This window comes from Talpa europaea, assembly GCF_964194135.1.
Source record: "Talpa europaea genome assembly, chromosome: 11".
NCBI lineage: Eukaryota > Metazoa > Chordata > Mammalia > Eulipotyphla > Talpidae > Talpa > Talpa europaea.
Window position 1 is genome coordinate 32269090 of NC_140078.1, and position 25094 is coordinate 32294183.

Below are 25094 nucleotides of genomic sequence, written 5' to 3' on the forward strand. Positions count from 1 at the left end.
CGCACATTGGAGAAAGGAAATCCGAGCGACTGGAACATGGTGGATTGGGGGAACATGGTGTGAGATTTGGTAAGAGATTACAGGGCCAGATTATGTCTGACTGTGTAAGTTTTGATTTTATTAGCACTAGAAAGAGAAGCCGAAGTGAAGTTTCTAAGCTATGAAGAGAAATAATCTGTTATAACTTTGTGAATGAAAATGGTCAAAAGGAGCAGAGGGAAGCAAGTTAGAGCACTACCAAGTTGAGGAAGAACTCAGAGATGGCAACTCGTGGACATGGAGACAAAATAGACAGATGTGTGTTATGTTCCAGAGACAGAGACACCAGGATGGGCTGATGGAATGTATGTGTGGCACATGTAGGGCATGACTCCAGGATAAGTCTTAGGTTTTAGTTTTAGTAACTACAGGGATGGCAGTGCCATGTTATGTGGAAGACTGGTCGTAGAGCACAGTTTTGAGTCTAGATATCTAGGAAGAAGTGTAGGCCAGAGATAGATTGGAAAGTCCTGGCATGCAAATGACACATACGGGGACAAAAGATATGCTGGAAAATGTGTTTTTTTTTTTAAAAAAAAAACTATGTGTTAAGTGTCATGCATGTATGAGTTACCTTCAGTCCCATCTCCCTGTTCCTGCATGAAAAAAATATATATTCCTCTTCCAGTTGTCAAGTACTAATCATTTCAAATGATCTTAATAATCCCTTATGTCTTAAATTTATTATTTTAATATTAGTGAATTAATTATCTATTTTCCTGGGGGCAAGCATGAGTGGAATCACTGCAGGACTTATGATACTGAGGAGAAAGAACAACTCTGAGGAGGTTAATTATTGTGAGGAGAACAGGGACCACCAAGTTCCTTAGTCACCACTCTCTGCTTGAGTGACATGAAACCTCCAAAACGGGCTTTGATCTTTTCCTACAAACGATCCCCTTCTCCTGGGCTTCTGCACTGACAGCCCTCAGACACGTTCCCTGTGGTTTGACAGCCTTGCATAATGGAACAGAAGTGCTGTGCTAGGAAAAACCAAACTTTCAGCACATACACGCACACACATAAAAGCACTTTGTAGAAACTGGTAACAAGATACATTTTTTTCACAATCTGTTATGAGCAAAATAATGTACCATTCTTCCAGAGCCAGGGAAGAAGCAAAACGTCAAAGAACAGTAGTACCAACAAACAAAAAATAATTTGTAACTCATTGGTTAGGGTTCCATTAATTATGAGTATCACAAACCACCAGCCCCTTCCAAGACCATTTGGTCTAGTAGAGCATGAAACAGGCTGGCCAGTGCTTTGACAGAGTGAAGAGGGAGACACTGTAGGCAGGGAAGCTACAGTCTGGCAAGCACTAATTCTGAGGCAGTGTTTCTCTTTCTCTTTAAAGATGGTGTCAGCGCTGCGACTGTACCCAGTCCTGCTTCGGAAGAGGCAGCTGAAATCTGTAAAGATGAAGGTAGGAGGTGACTTACTTATCTAAAAATCACAGACTCTTTGAAAAAAGACAGTTGGGCTTTATTTATGTGGAAAAATAAAGCAGTGAGCACTATCTAAGTCTTTTTTAGGCATCTCTGTTTCTAACATAATCAAATATCCTACCCACTCTATTTTATTCTATATTGGGCCTTCTCAGAATTTATGTTTATATTCATTCCACTGAAAAGTAACTGTTTATGAAACAGGAGAATGATCAGAGAAATTAGGTTTCAAGATGTTTATTTGAAACACCAGAATTAGGCAGTTCTACTTACAGTTTTTCACCAGGAATAAGCTTGAAAGAGTGCCATTTGGGAACCATCTACCACAGAGGCTAATATTCAGCTATAATAAGAAAGAAAAAAATGGGACTTCCCTGGTGGCACAGGGGTTAAAGTCTCAGTACTATCAAGCTATTGCCAGCCACTGTGGTATATGATTCAATCCCCCAGCAGGGAGGTGACCTACATGGCGTAGCAGACCTCTCCTGCCTCACCCACTGCTCCCCTCAGCAGTGTGTTTCAGTAGATGCACCTGTTCTGCACCCCACTTTGTCTCAGGTGAATCCCTGTACCCCCCCACACCTCCTGCCTACACCCCAGTTCTTGTATGCATGAATAAATAAAAATAAATCTTTTAAAAAAAGAAAGAAAAGGGCCTCCCCGGTGGCACAGTGGTTGAGCGCTGGGTTGCGAAGCTGCCCGCGGCCTCTGCGGCACGGGTTCGATCCCCGGCTGCTCCCGGGCCACCTGCGAGGGTCCCACATGGCGCGCAGACCTCTCCTGCCACCCGCTGCTCCCCTCAGCAGTGTACTTCGGTCCTTCTGCCTGCTCTGTTCCCCACTCTGGCTCTGGTGAATTCTCTCACCCTCCCGCGCTTCTGACTGTACCCAGTGCATGTATAAACAAAAACAAACAAACAAATAAATAAATAAATAAAGCATGCCTCTATTAAAAGAAAGAAAGAAAGAAAAAATGTTGAAAAGGCTTCCTTAGAATGACCCAAATATCACCAGAAGAAGAAAACAGTAAAAGAAAATTTCACTTAGGTTCTAGAATTAGTGGAGCTCTGTGGCTTCTTGTTCAGTGGTGCAGCAGACCAGACAATCCTGGCACAGATTAGGTTTCAGGCACCAGTGGGATTTGAGTTTTGAAACTCAACCAGTTTTCAAAACACACCAGCCAGATTTCAACCTGCCCCAGCACCAATCAGATTCTTTTTTTAAAGATTTTATTTATTTATACAAGATCCGGGGTACAGGCCAGACATGTGGGAGGTTGAGAGGATTCCCCAGAGACAGACCGAGGAACAGAACAGGCAGACCAAAATACACTCCTGAGGGGAGCAGCGGGCAAGACAGGAGAGGTCTGCTGCTCCATGTGGGACCCTCGCCGGCCAGCCAGGATCGAATCAGAGCTGCAGAGGCTGGGACAGCTTCACAGTGCTGCGCTTAGCCACCTGCACCACCGGGGAGGCTCACCAATCAGATTTTAATACCCACCCCAGTTTTAAAAAAGTGTCAGTCAGGTTAGAACCTGTGTCTATGCTTATTGGGGTTTGAAACCCACACCAGTTTTGAAAATGAGCCAATAAGGTTTATAATTGTGCCTCAGTAGGGAGCAAGGGGAGGGGCAAAGGGACCCTGAAAGCCATAAAAAGACAAATGGTTTGTGGAAATGGACATCTGGTAAACCATGTAATCTACTTGGAAATTTTGCATATACATTTCTTCATATGTTGAATTAATTTCTTCAGTTTGGAGTGAAATGAAAACAGATCCCTGCTTGGAATTAATACTTATTACTCCTTGTATTGGTGTTTAGAAAATCAAAGTGGTCTTAAAATTTTAATAGTTAGCTGTTTGTATCATTCATTCCATTTCATGTTGCTTGGTAAATGGGTTTCTCTAAATGAGGTATCTTGCATTGTGATACGTGTAGTTGATAATATTGTGAATTCTAGGGCCGGATGATTTAGGTATACATCCTGATTTTGCCACTAAAAATATATATAACCCTTGACAAGTAATTCAAGGAATTCATCAGTAATGACAAATAATTAATCTCTTTGTGATTCACTTTTTGCCTCTGTATGATGGAGACAGTAATAGTATCTACCTCACAGAATACAATAGTGCATTGTACTATTTATCTAGCACATGTCCAAATTAACTCCCCAGAAAACAGACTGGGGGGTTAATGATGGAGATTAGGGAGCAATATTTTTTTAGCATCAATAATAGTATCTACCTCACAGAATACAATAGTACATTGTACTATTTATCTAGCACATGTAATGTAAAAGGAAGGAAGTGTATCTGCGTAGAGGGAGAAGTGAAGAATTCAAGGCAAGCTACAGCTGGCCTGAGGATTGCAAAGCCCTGCAGTGATGCTCCTCTTAGGGTGAGCTGGTCAAGCTATTAAAACCTCCCATTGATAAGTCATCAGACTGCAGCTGCCTGGAAAGTGGCTGAGGCCTTGGATCAAACAACTCTCTTCCCTTCATTAGGTAATCCAAAAAACTTGAGATAAATGAGGGTTGTAAACAATTTGGAGATAAATGATTCATTACGGAGGAGGATCTGGGTGGGTCAATGTAGCCTGCGCCACATTTGTGTTGGGTGGTCTTTGTCTTGTTTATTGCCACTTTTTCAATGAATCCCATGGCACTTCATTGTTGGTATTAAAATATATGTTCTTCCATCCCATTTGAAATATTTTAAAATGTAACAAATTTAATCATACCTCTATAATAAAAAAAAAGTAATGAATGGCAGATAACCACATAAGTTCTGATAAGAGCTACCTTAGGTCATTCTAGAGTGAGAAATAAACCTGACCAAGTCAAAGTGAAAATATATTCTAAGCAAATATTCATTCTAAGCAAAAAAAAAAAAAAAAAAAAAAAAAAAACTTCAGCCACCCCACTTACCTTGTGATGAAAATTTAAAAGTGTCATGAAATCAAATGGCAGAGCTTAAGAAATAGAGAGAATCTAATTTAAGTACTTCAAGCTGAGATGTTTCCTGTTGAGTTGTTTGGTTTGGAGATATCACACCTTTATAGAAACACACTATTTGTGATGTTGCTCAATGCTTTTAGGATCTCACACCACTAATTGCTCATGCCAGGATCACTTTCTTGTAATACTTTTAGGATTTTTTTTACATAAAACTTTTAATAATGGTAACTCCAGAAAGTTCTGTCGCATATCATAAATGCAGTTCCTGATTAAGACTAAATGTGAAGCTTTATGGATTTTACTGAAATAAATTAATGTCCATTCAACTCTTGATCAGGGGGAGAAGGGTTTTGAAGTATCCATGAACATATGAGCCAGTTAAAAACACAACATATATTTTCCTGGTCCCTTATTTAAGTTTTCTAGATTCCTGCTATGAGTGAGACCATCCAGTATTTTCTTTTTCTTTCTGGCTTATTTCGCTGAGCATGAATAACTATAAGAAAGTGAAAATCAAAATCAACAAAAAACTATGAACCAGAGACACTATTTGGGGGTTGGGGGATGGGAGGGGAGGGATTGGGGTCAAAATGGGGGGTTGCAATTGTATGGGGAATATAAAAATAAAATCTATTATTTAAAAAAAACACAACATATAGAATATGGTATTTGCCTTTTTGTTCTGAAGTGCCATGCATGTAAGATCACTATTATAATTGATTATCAGCCTAAAGCTTACACCAAATGTCGAACATTTATGGAACTGCCATCTTGACTGATGCATAGCTTAGAAAAAGAAAGAAATGAATTTGCCATTGAAATCCTCCAAGATTGAGGTCAAATTGAGGTTAAAAGGCAGTCATATATGTTGAGGATTCATTTCAAACATTCATCATTATTAGCTTTCATGCAGAAATATGTCTCCTCAGTAATATCTTGGCTATTTATGAGTACTGAAATTATAAGATCACTTATAAAAATGCTTATTTAGACTCTCAAGTTTAAGTGGCAGAACATTTCTGTTGACCAAAGGCCTTAGAAACCTCTGCTCTTTTGTCTTTTATGCGAGACTTTGATCCTGGCACAGCATCCTCTTCATGGGTTTTGGAATCACAAAAATATATGGACCAACCTTTTTTTTTTTTCTTTTCCAATATAATTCCCCAAGATTTTGGTATTTTTTCCAGCTCAGCTTATTGGTTGGGTGGCTTTAAATTTGTTATGACTTTGTTTCACAGGAAGCTAGTTTCTTCTAGAGTGTAAGAATTGAAAACAAGCAAAAAATGAGGTAGCTAATATCATTTGGTTTGGGGGTAAGATTTTTAAGAGATTAAAACAGGTATGTCAAAGTTGAAGAATTTCAGAAAGGAAGTGCCATCTAAGATGTCTTCCATGAGAGTGATTTTGTCCAAATATTCTAGACATACTTCCCACTGGGTACCAAGTGGGAATGCTTATTACCCCTTTACCCCACATAACTGCTTAACAGTGCAATCTGCTCACAGAAATTACTACAACTGTCTGGCTTATGAATCAAGAGCTAGATTGTGGGCCTCCCCTGGTGGTACAGGCGGTTGAGCGCAGTGCTGTGAAGCTGTCCGCAGCCTTTGCAGCACCGGTTCGATTCCGGCTGGCGGTTGAGGGTCCTACATGTTGCGGTAGACCTCTCCTGTCATGCCCGCTGCTCCCCTCAGCAGTGTATTTTGTCAGTCTCCCTGTTCTGTTCCCCACTCTGTCTCTGGTGAACCCTTTCACCCTCCCATGCATCTGGCCTGTACCCCAGTTCTTGTATAAATGAATTAATAAATTTTTAAAAATCTTAAAAAAAAAAAAGGGAGTTAGATTGTGAGCTACAGACTAGAGACACCTGTGCCCAGCAACGCATTACAACCTTCGGGTGGGCAAGAGTTGATTGGGGAGGATGAGATGAAGGAAATGGAATGTCAATGAATAATTCATCCACATGGGGGTGAGGAGGGTGCAATCCAAGAATGCAGCAGCCAACACTGAATTGAAATCAGCTAAGGTAAATAGGGCCTGAGAAAACAGATGTGGGTGGATAGGAGTTCTGAGGTTATCTATTGAAGAGAGCTTGCCTTTATCTTTTGAGGTATTTCTTCCTCACTGGTAAAAGGATTCTGATGGTTGACTTAATGGTAGTTTATACATTAAAAATAAACCCAGGAGCACAAATTTTAAGGATTTAAGTTATCAAATACAGGAGCAATCAGATGAAATGGACATATAAACACAAGTATAAAATTCACAGTGGAATTATTAAGTACTCTGGTTAAAACTATGACAATGGTCTTATGCTTATTATCATTATTCTTTAAGATATAATCAGTCTTCTTAAATCTGTTCTAGCTGTCTTAACACTCAAGTCAACTTCACGTTGAACACTAGTTAACCTTTATACTTAATCGCACAATTTCACTCACAACCAAGTCCAAGTCCTCTTACTGGGGAAAGAAAAATTACTGTTTAGACACCTCCTGATTCTCCTAGCTTATTGTTTAATCAGTGCCTAATTTGAATTTGAAGGTCAACTGGACCAAATCATATGTTCATTAATGTTAAAAACAAAATCAATTAATACTCAGGTGCACACCTCAGCTTGTATTCCTTTGGAACAGGACAAGCCATGTCATTGCTGTTTGGTATTTATGAGGTGACATGTTACCTTGTAAAGCTTTCTTAACTATTAATCTAGTTTCAGACCTCCTAGTGTCAAAATTTCTGTAGAATTGGGGGGAAGCTAGAATAAGAATCAGCTTTGCTAGAGGGAAAAGAGAAAGAACCAGGTTATGGATGAGGCAGCAGATACTAGAATGGGCAAGAGGAGCATAATGCTCCCAACCATTCACCCCTTTTACCTCTGGGGAGTGGTGTTGGCTTTGAGTGCTGTGGGCCACAAAGCTGTGGGCCACCTGTGAAATTCCCACCGGGCTTTTCTGTTCTTGGTATCCACCACTCCCTTCTAAGTCTCCTCCCCACTACACACCAGAATTATCCCTTGTCCTAGATCAGCATTGAAGGAGTATCTGAATACAACGTGACCTGATTTTTAACTCTTGGATTTTAAGGCTCTGAAGTGCAGGATGAAAGTTGCTGCCCTCTGGCAGCTCAGTGGAGGGAAAAGAAGTAAGAAATATGGAGTGCCCCCTGTACTCAATGCTTTACATTTATGTATAACATATTCTTCATTTCACAAATGAGTAACCTAAGACTCAGGAAGGAGAGAGAAATAGGTATTTGTAGTGGGTCGGGAGAGAAGAACTACTTTATTACATAGTTAATTCTTACATGAGCTTATATAAATATCAAATATGATAGTATTCTATTTTAAAAATAATAATTATTTGTTTATCTGTTTATGAGGACAATGCATGTTTATTATAAATATTTTTAAAAATTGAAAAATACAGCAAGGAAAAGCATATGATTATTTTTCTTTTAAGGGTTAAGTTGTAAAAAAAAAAAGTACTTTGTCTTTCCAGTTAACAGTAGATCATGAATATATTCCTATGTCTTTAATATTCCTCAAAGGCATGATTTTTAATGGAGGCATAATATTTCATCATATGGTTGTCTCACAATTTACACAGCCGGTGTCCTAATGTTAGATTATTTAGTTATTTACAGTTTTCGCTCCATTATAAATAATAGGGAATTGCTGTGTATACATTTTAAATAAATCTATGTATGTATCTATAATCAGTTCCTCAGGATAAATTCCTGATTTTTTTTCTTGATTTACTAGGGAAAAGGCTAAAATATTTTTATTGCCTACATTTATTTTAAAAATAATGTATTTTTATTGTCTGAAAAAATAACAAGCAATAAAAGTAAATGAAAAATATCATCTGCAATCTCAATCCCCAGAAGTAAACCTGTGTGATATTCTGATACAAGAACTTCTAGTCTTTTTCTATGCAATGCAAATCGTTTTGAAACTATCTTTTAAATAAATAATAGAATGAATTGTAAAATTCTATCCAGGTATTTTCCTAGTCAAATATCATTCAATTGCATATTCCAATGAGTAAAAGTTCACAATTTACTTACCCAGTCTCCTTTTTGAGTCATGTCTTTGGTTTCAGTTTTAAATTCTATATTGACGAGGACCATCTTTATTACCTTCATAAGTGTTCATGATCATTTCTATATGAATATTCCAATAAATGAAGTTGCATACAAACCTTTGTTTTTTTCTACAATGAATAGTTTATTCCTCTTTAAAATTCTTTAAATAATATTTGAATATGAATGAATGAATATTAAGTAATGAATATTCATTGTAGAAAATTGAAATAAATGAGAGTATCAAGAGTAAACAAACATGCAATCATAAAACCCTGAGATAACAATCATAATCATTCTTTCTTTAGCACTATGAATATATGCACACACAGTGTATATAAATTAATCATACAATCGATCACTTAATGCAGTTTTTTCCATTTTATTGTTTCCTTATTTTCCACCTTATACGTATTCAGAGAGGTAGATGCACTGACTGAGAGTGGTCTTTGATCCCAGCTTCCTGAACTTAAACTTTAGCTCTACCATGATCTGTGAGATATGGAGCAAATTACTTAGTCTCTGCACCACCATCTTCATATGTGAAAAAGGAATGATAATAGCACCTTCATCACAGGATATTGAATATTAAAATGAGTCAATTCATTGAAATATGTCCAAGAATGCCATCCACACAGTAGGAGGCTCAAAATATATAGCCATTATTAAATATATATGTTTATTTTATAAATATTATATTCTATGCACTTTTTGCATCTTGTTTTGTTACAGGCAGAAAAGCTTGGTAGAATTCCCTCCAAGTCCTTTTGTATAGTTCTAATTCATCTGCTTTATAGCTCACATGATATTCCATAGCTTGGAAGTACTATAATTTATTCAGCCATTCTCCTATGATGAGCAAGCACTTTCTTTCCACTTTATTGCCATACAAACAATGCTGCAATAGATGTCCTTACCCATATATCCTTATAAGCAGTGGTTTTATTTGTATGGGAAAGATGCCAGGAGTGTAGGTTCTGTTTTGAGGCGTATGTGTTTCTAATAGATACTGCCAAATTGCTTTCCCAAAAGGCTATAACAATTCATATTTCCATCAGCACTCATTATTTTTGTGTTTTCTAATTTTTGCCAATTCAGTGGGTATAGAGTAATGTCTCATTACTTTTAAAAGGTCAGTATTATTACCATAATTTTGCAGGTAACCAAGGCTCAGAAAGTTTGAGTAACTGGTAGAAACAAAATTTGGAAACAAAAGCTGCCTGAACCCAAAGCCTATGCTTTTTATCTCCCACCACACTGCCTCTGACATCATTTCCTTGAAGCAAAGGTGCTCCCTGCCTGGGAGGATAGATGGAGGCAGGTACTGAGCAGTCAGAGGGCTGCATGGAAAAGCCAAGACCCATGCTCGGTGGGCCGGGCAGTGAGAAAATAGGGAGTAGTTTGGAGCCAGACTACTTGGTCTATGACACAACTTAACTATAGCCTGGGTCCTGAAATAGAATGTGTACATAGAAATCTCAGACTATATACCCCACCCAGTAAAAAGTCCAAATCCATTTGTATGATATTCCTTATTTTTCTGGACATGCTGGTTCCGTGTCTCTTTAAAACCTACAGGTTCCTTGTTCTGTAGCCCAACTTACTTGTCATTACCCAGGCACCACCGACCTACAGTCATCTGTCATCATTTTGTCACATCTATTTTATTCAAGGTTCACTTTCAACATATTATCCTTACTTCGATCCTTTACGCCATTGCTCCCTCCCTCTCTCTTCCCTTCTCTTTCTCCTTCTGTCCATCAAAAATTATCTAAGCAAACACTTCAGTATTATCAGGAATTATACAGTCATTCTTCACTTAACATTGAAAGGTTTTTGGCAACTGTCACTTTAAGGAAGCAACATATAACAAAAGAAGAGTAAGGTTCCTGTGGCATATTTCTGGTCACAGAAACATTGCCAGGCTTCTGAATAACCCCCCCCCACACACACACACACACAAGCATAACATTCAACAACAACCTGTACTTATTTCAGTTCAGGGCCATGGATGTCCTGAGCCTATCTAGACAGCTCTGGGCACCAGAAGGGAACTGGCCCTGGACAGGATGTGCTTCTATCATAGGGTCCACTTACCCACACACCACACTTCCTCAGACTGGGACCATCTGCACGTGCAAGGGAACCTCACTGCTCCTCTTCGGGATATGACCGGGGGTGGGGGCCGGGAGACCAGAGCATCCAGGGAGAATCTATGCAGACTCAGGGAGAAGGGGCAAACTCCACAGACCTTGGCTCTGCCTAGGAATTGATATTTTTCCCATTGATATAATAAAAAGATATTGAAGGAAGCAACTTTAGTTGAGGTCATGCAAGGTGCACATTTTCAACTTTCTTGTTTTCTCCCCTCCTCCTGACACTTTATCCCACACAATGATGAACTGTCTTTTCCACTGCTTTTCATAAATTTGTTTATAAAACCTCAAAAATAATCACATGACTTACATCAAGATTAGTTATACAGGGCCTCCCTGGTGGCGCAGGCAGTTGAGTGCAGCACTGTGAGGCTGCCCGCAGCCTTTGCAGTGCTGGCGGGTGTCCCACATGGCACGGCAGACCTCTCCTGTCATGCCCGCTGCTCCCCTCAGCAGTGTATTTTGTCAGCCTGCCTGTTCTGATCCCCGCTCTGTCTCTGGTGAATCCTCTCAGATTCATCTGCGCATCTGGCCTGTGCCCCAGTTCTTGTACAAATAAAATAAATCTTAAAAAAAAATGATTGGTTATACATGATCTAGCTAACTCAGTAGAATGCAAATAGCTTAAAATCCAGTACCAAATCGCATTCATGTTTCAAGACCAACACAATGCCCTGTGTATTGTAAGTCCTCAATAGTGGATATACCAACTTGAGTAGGAAATGGACCACTTAGAATTCTCCTAATATGATGACCACTTTCCTGAAATGTGTATTGCATTATTAAGATTCCTAAGGAGGAAATTTCCTTTCAGAATTCTTATTTCTAAAGTAAATTTCCCCCAAAATGTCATGCTGCAAAAACACAAAAGTAAATTCAAGCCAGAGGCCTCTATTTGTTCACCTTCAGACCTGAGTGTTCTTACCCTATAAGAGAACAAAATAAACAACGTCTAAAATGGTAAATGTATATAAATTATTTGCTATGGCTAAAGCTAGATATTGATGCAATATGTGGAGATTTTTCTGATAAACTTTCTAAATGCTTTGATTATTTATATTTGAAATTGAATCAAATAGGTAAAAGTAAACAGCAATAATTTATCTATTTTTAATATTAGAAGTGCATTTATCTACCACTTAGGAGACATTAAAATAGTCTTCACAATATCTTTCATTCATATTCAAAAATGTTTGTTGATCTTTGATTCCTGTAAGTGTATTATTCCTAATACACTGATTGTGTTTTTCTTAGAGTATAATTTTTACCACCTTGTCATTTTCTTCTAAATGTGTGTAAAAACAATCTTTTGAGTAACTCTTAGAATAGTTCCACAAAAGATGTCTTTCCATTCAATCTGGATGAACATCTGACCTCAGTAGAGTCTAGATTTCTATAAAATATCTTTCAAACTAGCTCAATGGTACTAAATTTTCATGTACATTAGACTCAAGTATGTGTTAATATTTGAATTAAAAATGAATACTCTGATGTTCTGAAAGATTTCCAGGGTTAATTTTAAAGATACGTATTTTTCCACCACATATGTGTTCATTTAAGAAAGAGATCATGACAGTAGTTCATGTGCAATGGCACAGAGTCATGTTTCGATAGCACAAAGATGGTAGAGAAAGGCAGTATAAAAGAATTCACTTCAAATTCATAATCATCATTATGGGACCCTTGTTTAGATAGTACCACATTTAAAGTTTTATAGCATCAATCAGTTTTATAGCAATGTGTTCATTAGTAAAAGAGTTCAACAGTCAAAAAAAATCTTAGAAATTGCAAATTTAGATAAATTTAAGTCACTTAGACAGTGCAGGTCCCTCAGAGCCCACATATGCATTGAGAAGCTCCTAGAAGATTAGAATGTGGTGTTCCCACATTAACTGCCCAAATCTTATACAACATTATTTTTGTGTACACTTTTTTATTTTTGAAATTTGTTTTAATTTAAGAAAATAAAGTTTAGGAAATAAATCCAAAACCTATCCAGAAAATTTGAAGAACATAGTTTAACATTTCATTTCAAAATAATGATTTTGAAATGAAGGTCTGAGTTTCTTATATTTGTGGTGGTACCTTGTTATTTGAGGAAACATTTTTCTCAAGTTACAGAAAAGACTGTAGCCTGTCATAGTTTTTGACAATAGATTTTCATGAGTGGAAATATGTTGTCCTGCCTCATTCCTAATGATATTTGTTGTCATCTATTAGCCCTACCACTATTCCCAGGGGTGTATATTTAGAGATAAACAATGTCTCAGACTGTTGCATTCCATACAGCAACCAAAAAAAAAGGAATAATTAACTAGCTAGTGGCAATGATTGGAACATTTTTTAATCAAATACAGAGGCAAGGCTTCTTTATAAACATTGATGGTGTTTAATAGAAAGTTTGTCTTCCTACTTCATTTAAAAATAATCCTAATATTTTGCATCAGAGTTATCAAATTATAGTGAAAGCAGGTTATTTTCTCAGGAAGAAGGAACAATAACACACACATGTGCTTATGAAAACACACACACACACACACACAGAGTTTTTGAGACCCAACACAAATCTGCAAGACAGTATTTGGCCCAGCTTCATTAATGATTTAGGATGTTTCTGTGATCCTAGGGCTCTCATAAATATCTAAGTCTTGAAAAAATAAATTTCAAATGCCACTATACTGCTTCACTTTACCTAACTCATCTATAAAGTTTGTCTATACCAGTCACATTTTGAAGCAAATTCAGTTACTCAGTATTAACTTAGTAACACTATCCTAACCATTTAATGAGACAAATAATTCTGTAAACGTCTTCCTCAGAGTAGATTATTAAGGCCTTGAGACAACTCCAAGCACCAGATGCTGGGATTCTCTGAATCTTTCATTTCAATTTCAAAACAATAATCTATCATCTTTTCTTATCCTGCTCTTTCCTACTTCCTGCTTTCTGCTTTCTGGAGCTTCTATCCAACCAGAAATCCTGGTGCAAATTAGTCTAGAGAACTTGAATCTACAATTACTTATCTTTCACCTACTAATGATGTTTACTATGATCAGCAAGAGAATCAGGAAGAGCTCAAGTTAACCCTTCCATTACATATATTTGCCTCCTCTTGACAACATTCTTAATCCATGGTCAAAATACCAACCAAACTCTTCCCCATTGCTTCCCCCAAGGTGGAACTAACGTAGCACATAGGACTCTGCTCCTACTTGATTCCCTGAAACAGTATTTCCTGAGTTTACAAGCATCAATTCTTCCATTTCATTAATGCCTTTCCCCTTCTCATACTTAGGGGGTCTCTTCTATGAACCGTACTTCCTAGTCAACAATGTTCCTTTGGCATCAAGTATAAAGAAATCAGGAAATCACTCAAAGTCCATATGGTGACCACATGCCCTGGAATTTTAAGTACAGTTCTGACTGCTGCATTTCTGTCTTCTTATCAGACCATAAAATATGTTGTCTAGGAGGGAAAAAGAAAAAAATAACTTCCTCCTGCACATAGACTATCATTATCCTGTGGAAAACTAGGTTTAATGTTTCACCACAGCATTTTGCTAATTTTCATTTTGCTAATTTTCTCCATCCTTGTTGCTGTCCTTCACCCTCAAAATATCTTTGCTGCCATGTCATCTTTGCTAATTTCATCCTTTATTTTGAAAATCCTTTCAGCAGTAATAATGAACTTTGTTTCCTAAGAGTTTTGTGCTCACTCAGATCCTAACTGGGTTTATTTGAATAATAATGATGATCAAAAAAAATGTTTTATACAAAATTTTCAAGCTGACTGTACATTTGAAGCAAACAGCAAGGGAAGAGAGGGGAACGGGTCAAAATAGGGGAGGGAAGAGCACAAGGGTCTACGGTGGTGGTTCATGCGTGCCGGTGGGAGAACTATGGGAGCTACACCTGAGGGGAGAACAATGATGTGAGAAAAGGAAAGGAAAAGAAAAAGGAGGGGAGAGGGAAAAAAGGTGCCCAAATGTCATCTCAATTATGTCAATGACTATTTCAAATAAAATGTAAATTAGGTAAAGCTAACTGCTAAAAAATAATTCAAACTTAGACAAGAGAAATTTATTTTCATGTGCACATAAAAGTTACAGTGCAAGGTCATGTTTCATGCAGTCATGCAGGGACTTAAGCTAATGGAGGCTTGTGTTTCAAACTCTGGTCTCCAAGGTTTTCTTGAGTCTTGACATCCAGTCAGCAAATCAGGAGAGAGAGAAAGGGTTACATAGGAGTTTTTTATGACCACTTTTTATTAGCCAGAACTCAGCCTTGTAACTCCATCTCACCCCTAGAAAGATGTTCCTACAACCTGCATCTCCCTCCCTCCTGTGCACTAAGATAAGGAAAGTGGATTTGTTGATACCCAGTGTCTTGCAGAGATAGGCATTAGAAGTAGTAGTACTAGCACATCATTATTGTTAATATTATTTCCATAATTTTACATAATGTTGCAAACAAGTGGCCAGGTTGGGTAACTTGAGCAGGGGTGCAAAAGTATTGGGACCTAAAGAATAGACATGTGTTTGCTACTTTGGGGGGAAAATAAAACTACCACTTCTGTGATTTTTCCTCCTCATGCCATGAATCTGCTGTATAGTAAGAAGCACATACATAGACACTATGAAGGCTGTATGGGATGTCAGGCAATCCCACAGGGAAAAAAAATGAGTAGTGAAAATTTGACTTTTCAGATTTCTGATTTCAAGGGCAATAGTATATCTCAAGTTGTTTGCTGATTTTTAGTCTGTCATGCCTGAAACCAAATGATAATAGTCTAGATTTTTGCCTGCTGTGTCACACAGCAGACTTACTCTATGAAGTTTAGTGTTTTCATTCCTTATATCCTTCATTAATGCAGAATCATATTTGAAGTGTTTCCCTCAAAAATAACCCCTGTCATGGATAGCAAGGTCTTCACAGAAGCTATTAAAATCCAAGTTGCAGATATCTTATAGTTGGTCTTAGATTTCACACACTCAAGTGAAAAAGAGCTAATTTTGATGAGACTCGGGTCAAATGTACATATTTGAACCTTATTGCATCAGCTAACTTCATAGAGGTCAAAGTTCATGGTCACAGTACTATATTGTACTTGAATATGATCTTGTTTCATTAGTCCACTAAAAGGTGATAGCTCCTCAGTTCTATTGCCATTACTAAGCAAAGAAAAATAAACAGATCACAGCCCTCTCTTTCTTGAATTCTTACAATGTATTTCCCTCAAGTTAAAATGCAAACACCTATTGCTTGTAAGGTGCACGGTTCTGAACGCTGCCTGTCCCTCCAGTCTCTTCTCACAGAACCCACTCCCCATGCCTCAATCTCATAATAGTCTTCTCTGACCCCCTTTTATGTAGGATCTCTCTCCACTAAACCTCCATCCCAGAACCTGCTCATCACATCATTATACCGCTGCTATCTGGAACAGTGCAAACTGGTAATTTCTTTTGCACACTTACCTTTTGTCCCCCTCCCTCAATTAAAAATTAAGTTTTATAGGGAAGGAACAGATCCATGCTGCCCATCATTAGATCCCCCGTGGTTGGTATGTCATCTGGCCGACTAATAAGTAGGGTGTGTTGGTGTCTATTATGGCATCAACAGATATTTATTTGGTTTTACCCTTTGTAAGACCTTCTATGAGATGATGAACAAAATATAGTTCTTTCCCTTTAAGGAATTCCAATCGAGGTGGAAAAATGAGGTGTGCAGGCACGTATTATGTAGTACCAGCAACAATAACAGCAGCAGCTAATATTTATCCAACCTTAACAACTTTACGTATTTTCACATTCCACTGCTACCTATGATATAAACACAATTATCGCCCCACTTTGTAGAGAAGGAGAGTGAAGCGAAGAGCAATAAGGTAAGTGACCACATGACTAGAATGCAAGACAGCTACCAAACACAATGGCATAGTGAGGACCAAGGAAGGATTGCACTGAAACTGTTAAAGGAGCTTAGGGTTCAAGAGCATCTTTGGGGTTATCTGTGAAGTGTGAGCAGGGAATATGAGATGTTAGCTGAGATCTGAAAGATTCCAAAATGCATTAGAGTGGAAAAGAGCTATTCTACTTGGGCAAAAGATAAAGGTTGCCAATGAAAAATTGTAACTAGGACATGCAAAAACCTATTTCAGGTGAAATAATATAGACCCATTCATCCACTCATTAATTAGTTGCTAAGGTACAACCCTGATTATGGAGAGCTCTGAATGCCAGGCTAGAAAATTTGGGTCAAATTAGCATAAAGCAAAAAATTTTTACCATAGGATATTGTTTGGGTGTAAGTAGTATTTTGGCATGGTAGTTGTTACAAATTTATCTCTCTCTCTCTCTCTCTCTCTCTCTCTCTCTCTCTCTCTCTCTCTAATTCCCTCTCAGAACAGTCTCTCTGATTTATGCCTAATTAGATTCTTCTTCCCAGTCACCCCATTAGCATTTGTAGATGTTTCTCTCTAAGCCAAATAACATTTTCCAGTTTCTGGTGGACCATACTTTGACAAGCTGCAATTTCCCATCTTCATAACTCTGACCTTCAAATAAACATGTCCTCAAGTATGACTCAGGCCAATACATTTTGATAAAAATTTATGTGAGCCATACATGAGTACCATATATGCAATTTTGAAACTTTTAATAGCTACAGTAAGGAAGAAAACAGAACAGTGTTAATAGTAGTAGCATGTTTTAGTAATGCATCTTATTTAACCAAGATATCCAAAATACAACAATTTCAACATGTCAATATTAAAATGAGCAAAATAACTTAGCATTTTTTTTAGTCACAGTCTGTCAAGTCCAGTGAGTGTTCTGTACTCACAGAACAAGTCATGTAGACTCTCCATATTGAAGGACTCAGGGGTCATGCATGAGTGGTGGTTAATAGATTAGATAGTGTCTAGAATTAGCATCAGAAGAATATGTTGTGGCGATGGGTTATTACTTTTAGTCTACACTTTTATTCTTTAGGAGCGTTTGCTGGCAGGATTTGATGTAATCAGCGATTATATGACTTGAGATTTCTTGGTACTTAGGCAGGGTTTTTCTGGATATATGTCAAGCTGCAGTGAATTTTAGATTCTTAACAGTATGATCCTAGTATATGTAACATTAAGAAAAGGATGCTCTGAAAATATTTCACATCCTCACATGTTGATAAGCATCTCACAGATTCATTGTTCTTCCTCATCACACATTAGATGTTGCTCTAATGTGAAGAGTCCTGTTCAGTCTATAAGATATGAACAGCCTCTAAGATGCATTTGTTAAAGAACTTTTTTTTCCAATTTTAACATCAAAGTTTTTATATATATGTTATAAACATCAATGAATTCCCTGAAATATTTGGAATATCACTGAATATTTAATAAGCATTTAAATATTGTATAAATTATTCATGACTATGCTTGCTATCCTTTTTTGGAGCTTTTTTTATTTTCTTACATCATTGTTAGTTTTTGTATGATATTTGACTTCTCTCAGGTGTAGTCCCCATAATTCTCCCACTGCTGCATCACTTGTGACTGTCACCATAGTCCTTGTGCTCTTCCCTCCCCCACTGGTGCCTCAAATCTATAGTTTGCCTACAAGTTTAACTTTTTTCCTCACCCTTTTTTTCAGTTTCCCTATAGTCCACCTATAAGTGAAACCATCTGATACTTTTCTTTTTCCTTCTGATTTATTTTGCTTAGCATAATCCCTTCCAGCTCCATCCTTGTTGCTGCAAATGGCAGGAATTTATCTTTTTTGATTGCTGAGTAGTATTTCCACTGTGTATATATACTACATCTTCTTGACCCACTCATCTGTTTTGGGACATTTATGTTGTTTACATAGCTTAGCTATTATAAAATAGTGCTGCAACATACATACAAAAGCATTAAAATACTAAAAATGTATCTGCCATATGACCCAGCAATTCCACTCCTAGGAATCCACCCAAAGGACAGAAAACAGTCATTTAAAAGGCCACTTACAGAATAGAATACACAGAAGACAGTTTAACAAATCCAACATAATCTAATGCTATCATTTTTAAGATAGTCCTGGGAGCATAGTAGCAGTATCACCTAAGAACTTGTTAGCAATGCAAATTCTCAGTCCTCACCTCAGGGCTGTGCTCTCAGTTTCTGAGAGCAAACCCCAAACCCTGGGGTTGGGTCCAGCAGTTGGAGAGCTAACAAGACCTCCACAAGAGTCCCAGTTCATTTGAACATTTAAGGATCACTCTAGTAAGGAAGTAAGATATTGAGGGCAGAGTATGGAGAAACAGTGAATGGCTGAGGTTTTAGAAAAGAAATATATTATTTCCACTCTTCAAATAAATTCACCATTGGATTTATTGACATGATCAGTCTTCATAGTGCAATTAAAATTTACTTTCACATACAACAAGGATAATGAATATCACCAGCATAATATTCAACAAATCAGTCCTGTGTGATCATATATTGTTTGTGATTCAATTTGCACAAAGTCTGCAAACAGAACCACTGAGAAATGCTGTTTGGATTAGGATGGTGACTTTCAGAGTGAGGGTAGCAATGAGATGGGAGAGTGGGCAGTGCTTCTAGGAGGCTAGGTATGTTCTGTTCTCTGAGTTGGGGATGGTTACACATGAGTGGTCAATTTTTGATAATTCATCAAGCTGAACACTTATATTCATTACATATGCTTTATTCAATTAAAATATAATAATTCACGTTTTTTGAAAAATTATAGCATGTTTTAGAGAAGTGTTCAATAATACAAATTCAGCAGTCCTCTCTTATAGCTGCTCCTCCCCCAAAAATAGAGATTTCACCTTCACATGAGCCCGCTGAATTCTTCTTAGAACCACAGGATAAACCAGAGCTGCTTAGACATATGCTCTTTTGTCTTCTGTTTAATTATGATCTCTCCCCACCCTTGGTCTCTCCTCAGTGCTGTACTATCCTCAAAGTCAGCTAGCTGCAGACCCTTCTCTAGCATTTGATTTTTTTTTATTTTAACATTTATCATTTTTTACATTTTTTTAGACAATATTTGCTTCCCCCCACCCCCTCAGATTGAGTCCCCATAGAATTTCCTTCCCCAATGCACCCGTGCACCATCACCATAGTCCCCTGTGCTCCTCCCTCTCTCTCTCACTCCTCTCCCTCCTCCTTCCCTGCAGGATATGGCTGATTTATTATTCAGCAATCAAAAAAGATAAACTCATGCCATTCGCAGCAACATGGATGGAGCTAGAAGGAATTATGCTCAGTGAAATAAGCCAGAAGGAAAAAGAAAAATATCGGATGGTTTCACTTATAGCAGGAATATAGGGAAACCAAATAAGACTTCAGTGTAAAAAAAAAATAATAATAATAGAACAAAACACAACAAAGTAAAAACAGACAATTCTAGCATTTGATTTTTAAGTCATGTTGCTCTAAAAAATATTGCCAGTATATTATCAGCCAAATGAGTTATTCAGGGGTAGTAAAGGAATCACAACTGGGGGGATTCAGACATATGGTGGTTTATGGCCACTTACATACTTATAAAAGGGTAGTGGAATAGAATCCTTCCATGTAAGAAAGAATTCAAGTAATTTGTAAGAATACAAATCCTTGTAAGTGTCAGGGCAAGCCACTTCCTGTTGGAGCATTCGATGAAAATGACTGCGAGCAAATGATGACAAGTGGCGATGCCTGAGTCCTCCTATGTAGGCTGACAACTTTCAGTTGAGCTTTCTTCATTTAATTTAGTCGTTACAGCAAACTGGTCTCAACCAGGATCTTTCCAAGGAACTCTGCATCTTGAAATCCCAAAACACTTCCATGTTTTCATCCCTTCAAAATGAAAATTTCCTGTGGGTGTGATAAGAGGACAGGGTGGATATTTTGGAACAGATGAATTCCCTGGCTTTCCCTTACATCTCATACCCAGATGGTAACAAGGTCATTGGCTTCATCTTCTCACACAGTCAGCTTGATCATATATGTTTTCCTCCCCAATAAAGTAGGGAGCTTAGAACAGTGTGGACACAGCAAAGAGACAGGTCATATGAAGCTTGCCTATATAAAATGTGATGTTCCAGACAACAGTACAACTAACGTAAAATTTTTGTGAGTCTTTTGGCAGTAGCTCTTTATCAGAGGAGGTCACAAAATAAGAGGTGACCACAACTATGTGTTTGGCCATTATTCAATCCTTACAGTGTAGACTCTGTGGGTCTGTAATAGTAAATCAACTTATTCTTCTCACCAATATTAGAACATTGGAGACTGTTGGTGCTTAAACTAACTACTCTATGTATTTTTTTTTAAAACTTCTCAGTATAGTTCTCTACTATAAATAGAAGTAATATTCTGCCACAACACCCTGAACCACTTTAAGAATTTTAAAAATACTGAAATATTTATGTGCTATTTGGATAATGGTGACTTCACTCTCCTCTTTGCAAGGAAATCCCACCAATACACCCCCATCCCAGTTACACCTGTGAGATTCCAGGACCTGGCTCCTGTGCCGGGGATATGTGCATTCTAACTAGCCTATATCAAAGCCATTTTATTAAGTATTTTAAATATGAACCCATATTTCCTTCTCACTATTTTTTCCCTGATAGCCAACGGTGATAATCTGATGCAGTTTAAAGACAGGAGGTTTTTTCCCAACTGTTATTAATTTGTCAGTTGTTTACGTAACTGTGTAATTTTGGGGAGACGTTTTCACACCTCCTTATGTGCATATGCTTCTCTTATCCTCCACCAAAACTCCTGTGTCAATTTCCTATCCTTTTCTTCCTCTATCCCCACCTCCCTCTCTCATTATTCCCTCTGGTAACCAATACGTTTTTCACAGCCTAAGAATTAATTTTTTCTGTGATTTGCCAGTTTGCTTTCTTTCTTTATATTCCACAAGTGAGTGAAAACATATGGTATCTCTTTTACTTTCTGACTTATTTCACTTAGTATAAAAACCTCATTATCCAATTGTCCCAAAAGTCCCTATCTCATTTTTTTAATATCTGAATAATATTCCATTGTATATATTCCATAATTTCTTGATCCAGTTATCCATCCTTGGGCACTTATGTTGGTTCCACAGCTTGGTAATTATGAAAAATGCTGCTATGATCACAGGAGTTGATAAATCTTTAACATATTAGAGTGTTAATTTTTATTGATAAATACCTAGCATTGATATTACTGGATCATAGGGCATTTCCACATTTTTAAATATTTATTTTATTTATACAAGAGCCGTGGTACAATCCAGATGCATGAGAGGGTGAAAGGATTCACTAGAGACAGAGTGGGGAACAGAACAGGCTGAAGGGAGCAGTGGGCAAGTCAGGAGAGGTCTGCTGTGCCATGTGGGTTACTCCCTGGCCAGCCAGGAATTGAACCTGTGCTGCAGAGGCTGAGTACAGTTTCACAGCGCTGTGCTCAACCGCCTGCGCCACTGGGGAGAGGCCCCACATTTTATTTTTTTAATGTATCCCCATACTATTTTCCATGGGCACTGCACCAAATTACATCTCCACTAACACTGAATAAGTGATTTTTTTCCCACCATATCCTCACCAACATTTATTGTCCCTATTCTTTTTGATATTCTCACAGGGATGAAGTGATATCTCATTGTGGTTTTTATTTGCATTTCCTTTGTAATAAGTGATGTTGAACATTTTTTCATATGCCTGGCACTTACCTTCTTTGGAGAAGTGTCTGCTTAGGTTTCTGCCCATTTTTTGTTTGGGTTGTTATTGTCGAGTTGTATGACATATATTTTGGAAATAACCTGTTGTCAGATGTGTGATGTGCAAATATCTTCTCCCAGTCTATAAGTTATCTTTTTTGGTGGTTTCTTTTGTGCTACAAAACATTTTAGTTTGATTCAGTCCCATTATTTTATCTTAGCTTTTGTTGAGCTTGATCTACAAATACATCTCTAGAGTTGATGTCCAGGAATGTAAGATCTATGTTTTAATTTTAAGATTTTAAGGTTCCAAGTCTTATGTCTGAGTCTTTAACACAGTTTTAATTATTATGTATGGGAGTTAAGAAATGATCAGTTTCATTTTTTTGCATGTCGCTGTCCCAATTTCCCAACACCCTTTGTTAAAGAGGCTTTCACTTTTCCACTGTATGGTCAACGAAAATTGATGTCAAAGAATTGGAATGGGAAAGGGAACCTTCCATTTAGGGATAGAAGATTTCATGTCTACTTTGAGTCTAATATGCAGCAGAGATACCAACTTGAATAGCTAATATACAAAATTTTAAAAAGTCATCTAAAGTCCTTCTAGCTCCGTCCATGTTGCTGTGAATGGCATGAGTTTATCTTTTTTGATTGCTGAATAATATTCCATTGCATATATATATATATATATATATATATATATATATATATATATATACCCATCTTCTGGATCCAGTCATCTATTTTTGGGCATTTGGGTTGTTTGCTCAGTGAAGTAAGCCAGAAGGAAAAAGGAAGATATCAGATGGTTTCACTTATTGTTTTTTTTTTTTGAGATTTATTTATTTACATAAGCACTGGGTACAGTCAGAAGCGCGGGAGAGTGGCAGAATTCAACAGAGCAAGAGTGGGGAACAGAATAGGCAGGCTGACGAAATACACTGCTGAGGGGAGCAGCAGGCATGGCAGGAGAGGTCTGTTGCGCTATGTGGGACCCTCGCCAGTGGCAGGGAATCAAACCGGTGCTGCAGAGGCTGTGGGCAGCTTCGCAGCCCAGGACTCAACCGCTGCACCACCAGGGGAGGCCCTTGGATGGTTTCACTTATAACAGGAATATAGGGGAACAAAATAAGACATCAGTGTAAAAAAAATAATAATAGTATAAAACACAGCAAAACAAAAACAGACAATTACAAATCAGAGACATCCTGCAGGGGAGGAGGAGGAGAGGGATCAGAGGGAGGGAGGGAGGGAGAAGCACAGGAGACTGTGGTGATGGTGCACGGGTGCCTTGGGGAAGGAAATTCTATGGGGACTCAACCTGAGGGGGTGGGGGGAAGCAAATATTGTTTAAAAGCAATTTTAATTAAAAAAAGAGAGCAGGAAAAAAAAGTCATCCAAAGAATCATGTCCATAAATGCATGTGCAGAATTATGGACAGTAAGGTTTCCCGCAAAACACACACAAAAATTGTATATCGAAACCCTAGTTCTCATTCTAAGAGTTTCTGGAGATGAGATCTTTGGGAGGTAATTATGGTTAGATGAGGTCATGAGAACTGGGCCTTCATGAAGGGATTAATAGTTTTACTAATAAGGGCCTCCCCGGTGGTGCAGCGGTTGCGCGCTGGGTTGTGAAGCTGCCCGCAGCCTCTGCAGCCCCAGTTCGATTCCCAGCTGCTCCCCAGCCACAGAAGGGTCCCACATGGCGCGCAGACCTCTCGTGCCACCCGCTGCTCCCCTCAGCAGTGTACCTCGGTCCTTCTGCCTGCTCTGCTCCCCGCTCTAGCTCTGGTGAATTCTCTCACCCTCCCATGCTTCTGACTGTGCCCAGTGCTTGTATAAATAAATAAATAAATCTTTAAAAAAAATAGTTTTACTAATAAGGGAAAGAGAGAGAGAATCTCAAGAGAAGAAAGGTCATGTGCGGGAACAACGTTCCCTTCTGTAAGCTAAAGAGGGCCATGACCAGACACCAAATCAGCCAGTACCTTGATCTTGAACTTCCAACCTCCAGAATGATAGGAAAACACATTTCTGTTACTTGAGCCACCCAGGTCATGGTATTTTTTACAGCAGCTTATGAAGACTAATGTAGTCAGTCATTATGTTATGAGAGCCCTTTTAATGATTTCTAGAAATCATAGTTTACCCTTGTCTAAAATAGTAGTGTATTAGAAAAAGGTCTTTGTAGAAATAACAAATAACACCTTCAAGTTAATCCTTCCTATACTTCCCAAGGCCCTCATAAAATAACATTGTATAGCATTTTGTTTTAACACATTTTTCTCAGTTTATGAAGCAAAACATTGCCTTCATCATACAAATGCCTCTATACACACCATTTCCTATAATGCCAGATGTCACCTGATATTTTTCCACACCAGGGTCATATTTGAAAATGAAATTTACCGAACTTGTTTTATTCTGCATGACCAGACTCTTGCCTCCTTTAATGTTCTCTAAGATTTTTGATCCAATATCCTTCAATCTGTGAACATGGTGCATAAGGGTGCTGGACATTTGCAATGGCTAAAAAGATGTTTTATAAAATGAATATGAAAGGATGCCAAGTTTCCTAAAATAATATTTGTAAAAAGCACTTTAGAAACATTTCAAGTATATGTACACATTAAAATTAGATAATGAACTTGCAAGAACCACAAAGTCAGTGAGTCAAAGTCTTTCAAGTTATACAAAAGCTTCACACATTAAGA

General features: G+C 37.9%; 1 protein-coding gene across 4 annotated transcripts in view; it reads left to right on the plus strand.

The window, feature by feature from the left end:
* Positions 1-25094, plus strand: part of MACROD2 (mono-ADP ribosylhydrolase 2) — a gene marked incomplete at both ends in the record, with an annotated part of 1814301 nt that overhangs the window by 1713433 nt on the left and 75774 nt on the right. For all 4 annotated transcript variants that reach the window (XM_084247233.1, XM_084247234.1, XM_084247235.1 and 1 more), the window contains one exon: positions 1397-1465. In XM_084247233.1, coding sequence (XP_084103359.1) covers positions 1397-1465 — 69 coding nt within the window. The remainder of the gene's footprint in view (positions 1-1396; positions 1466-25094) is intronic.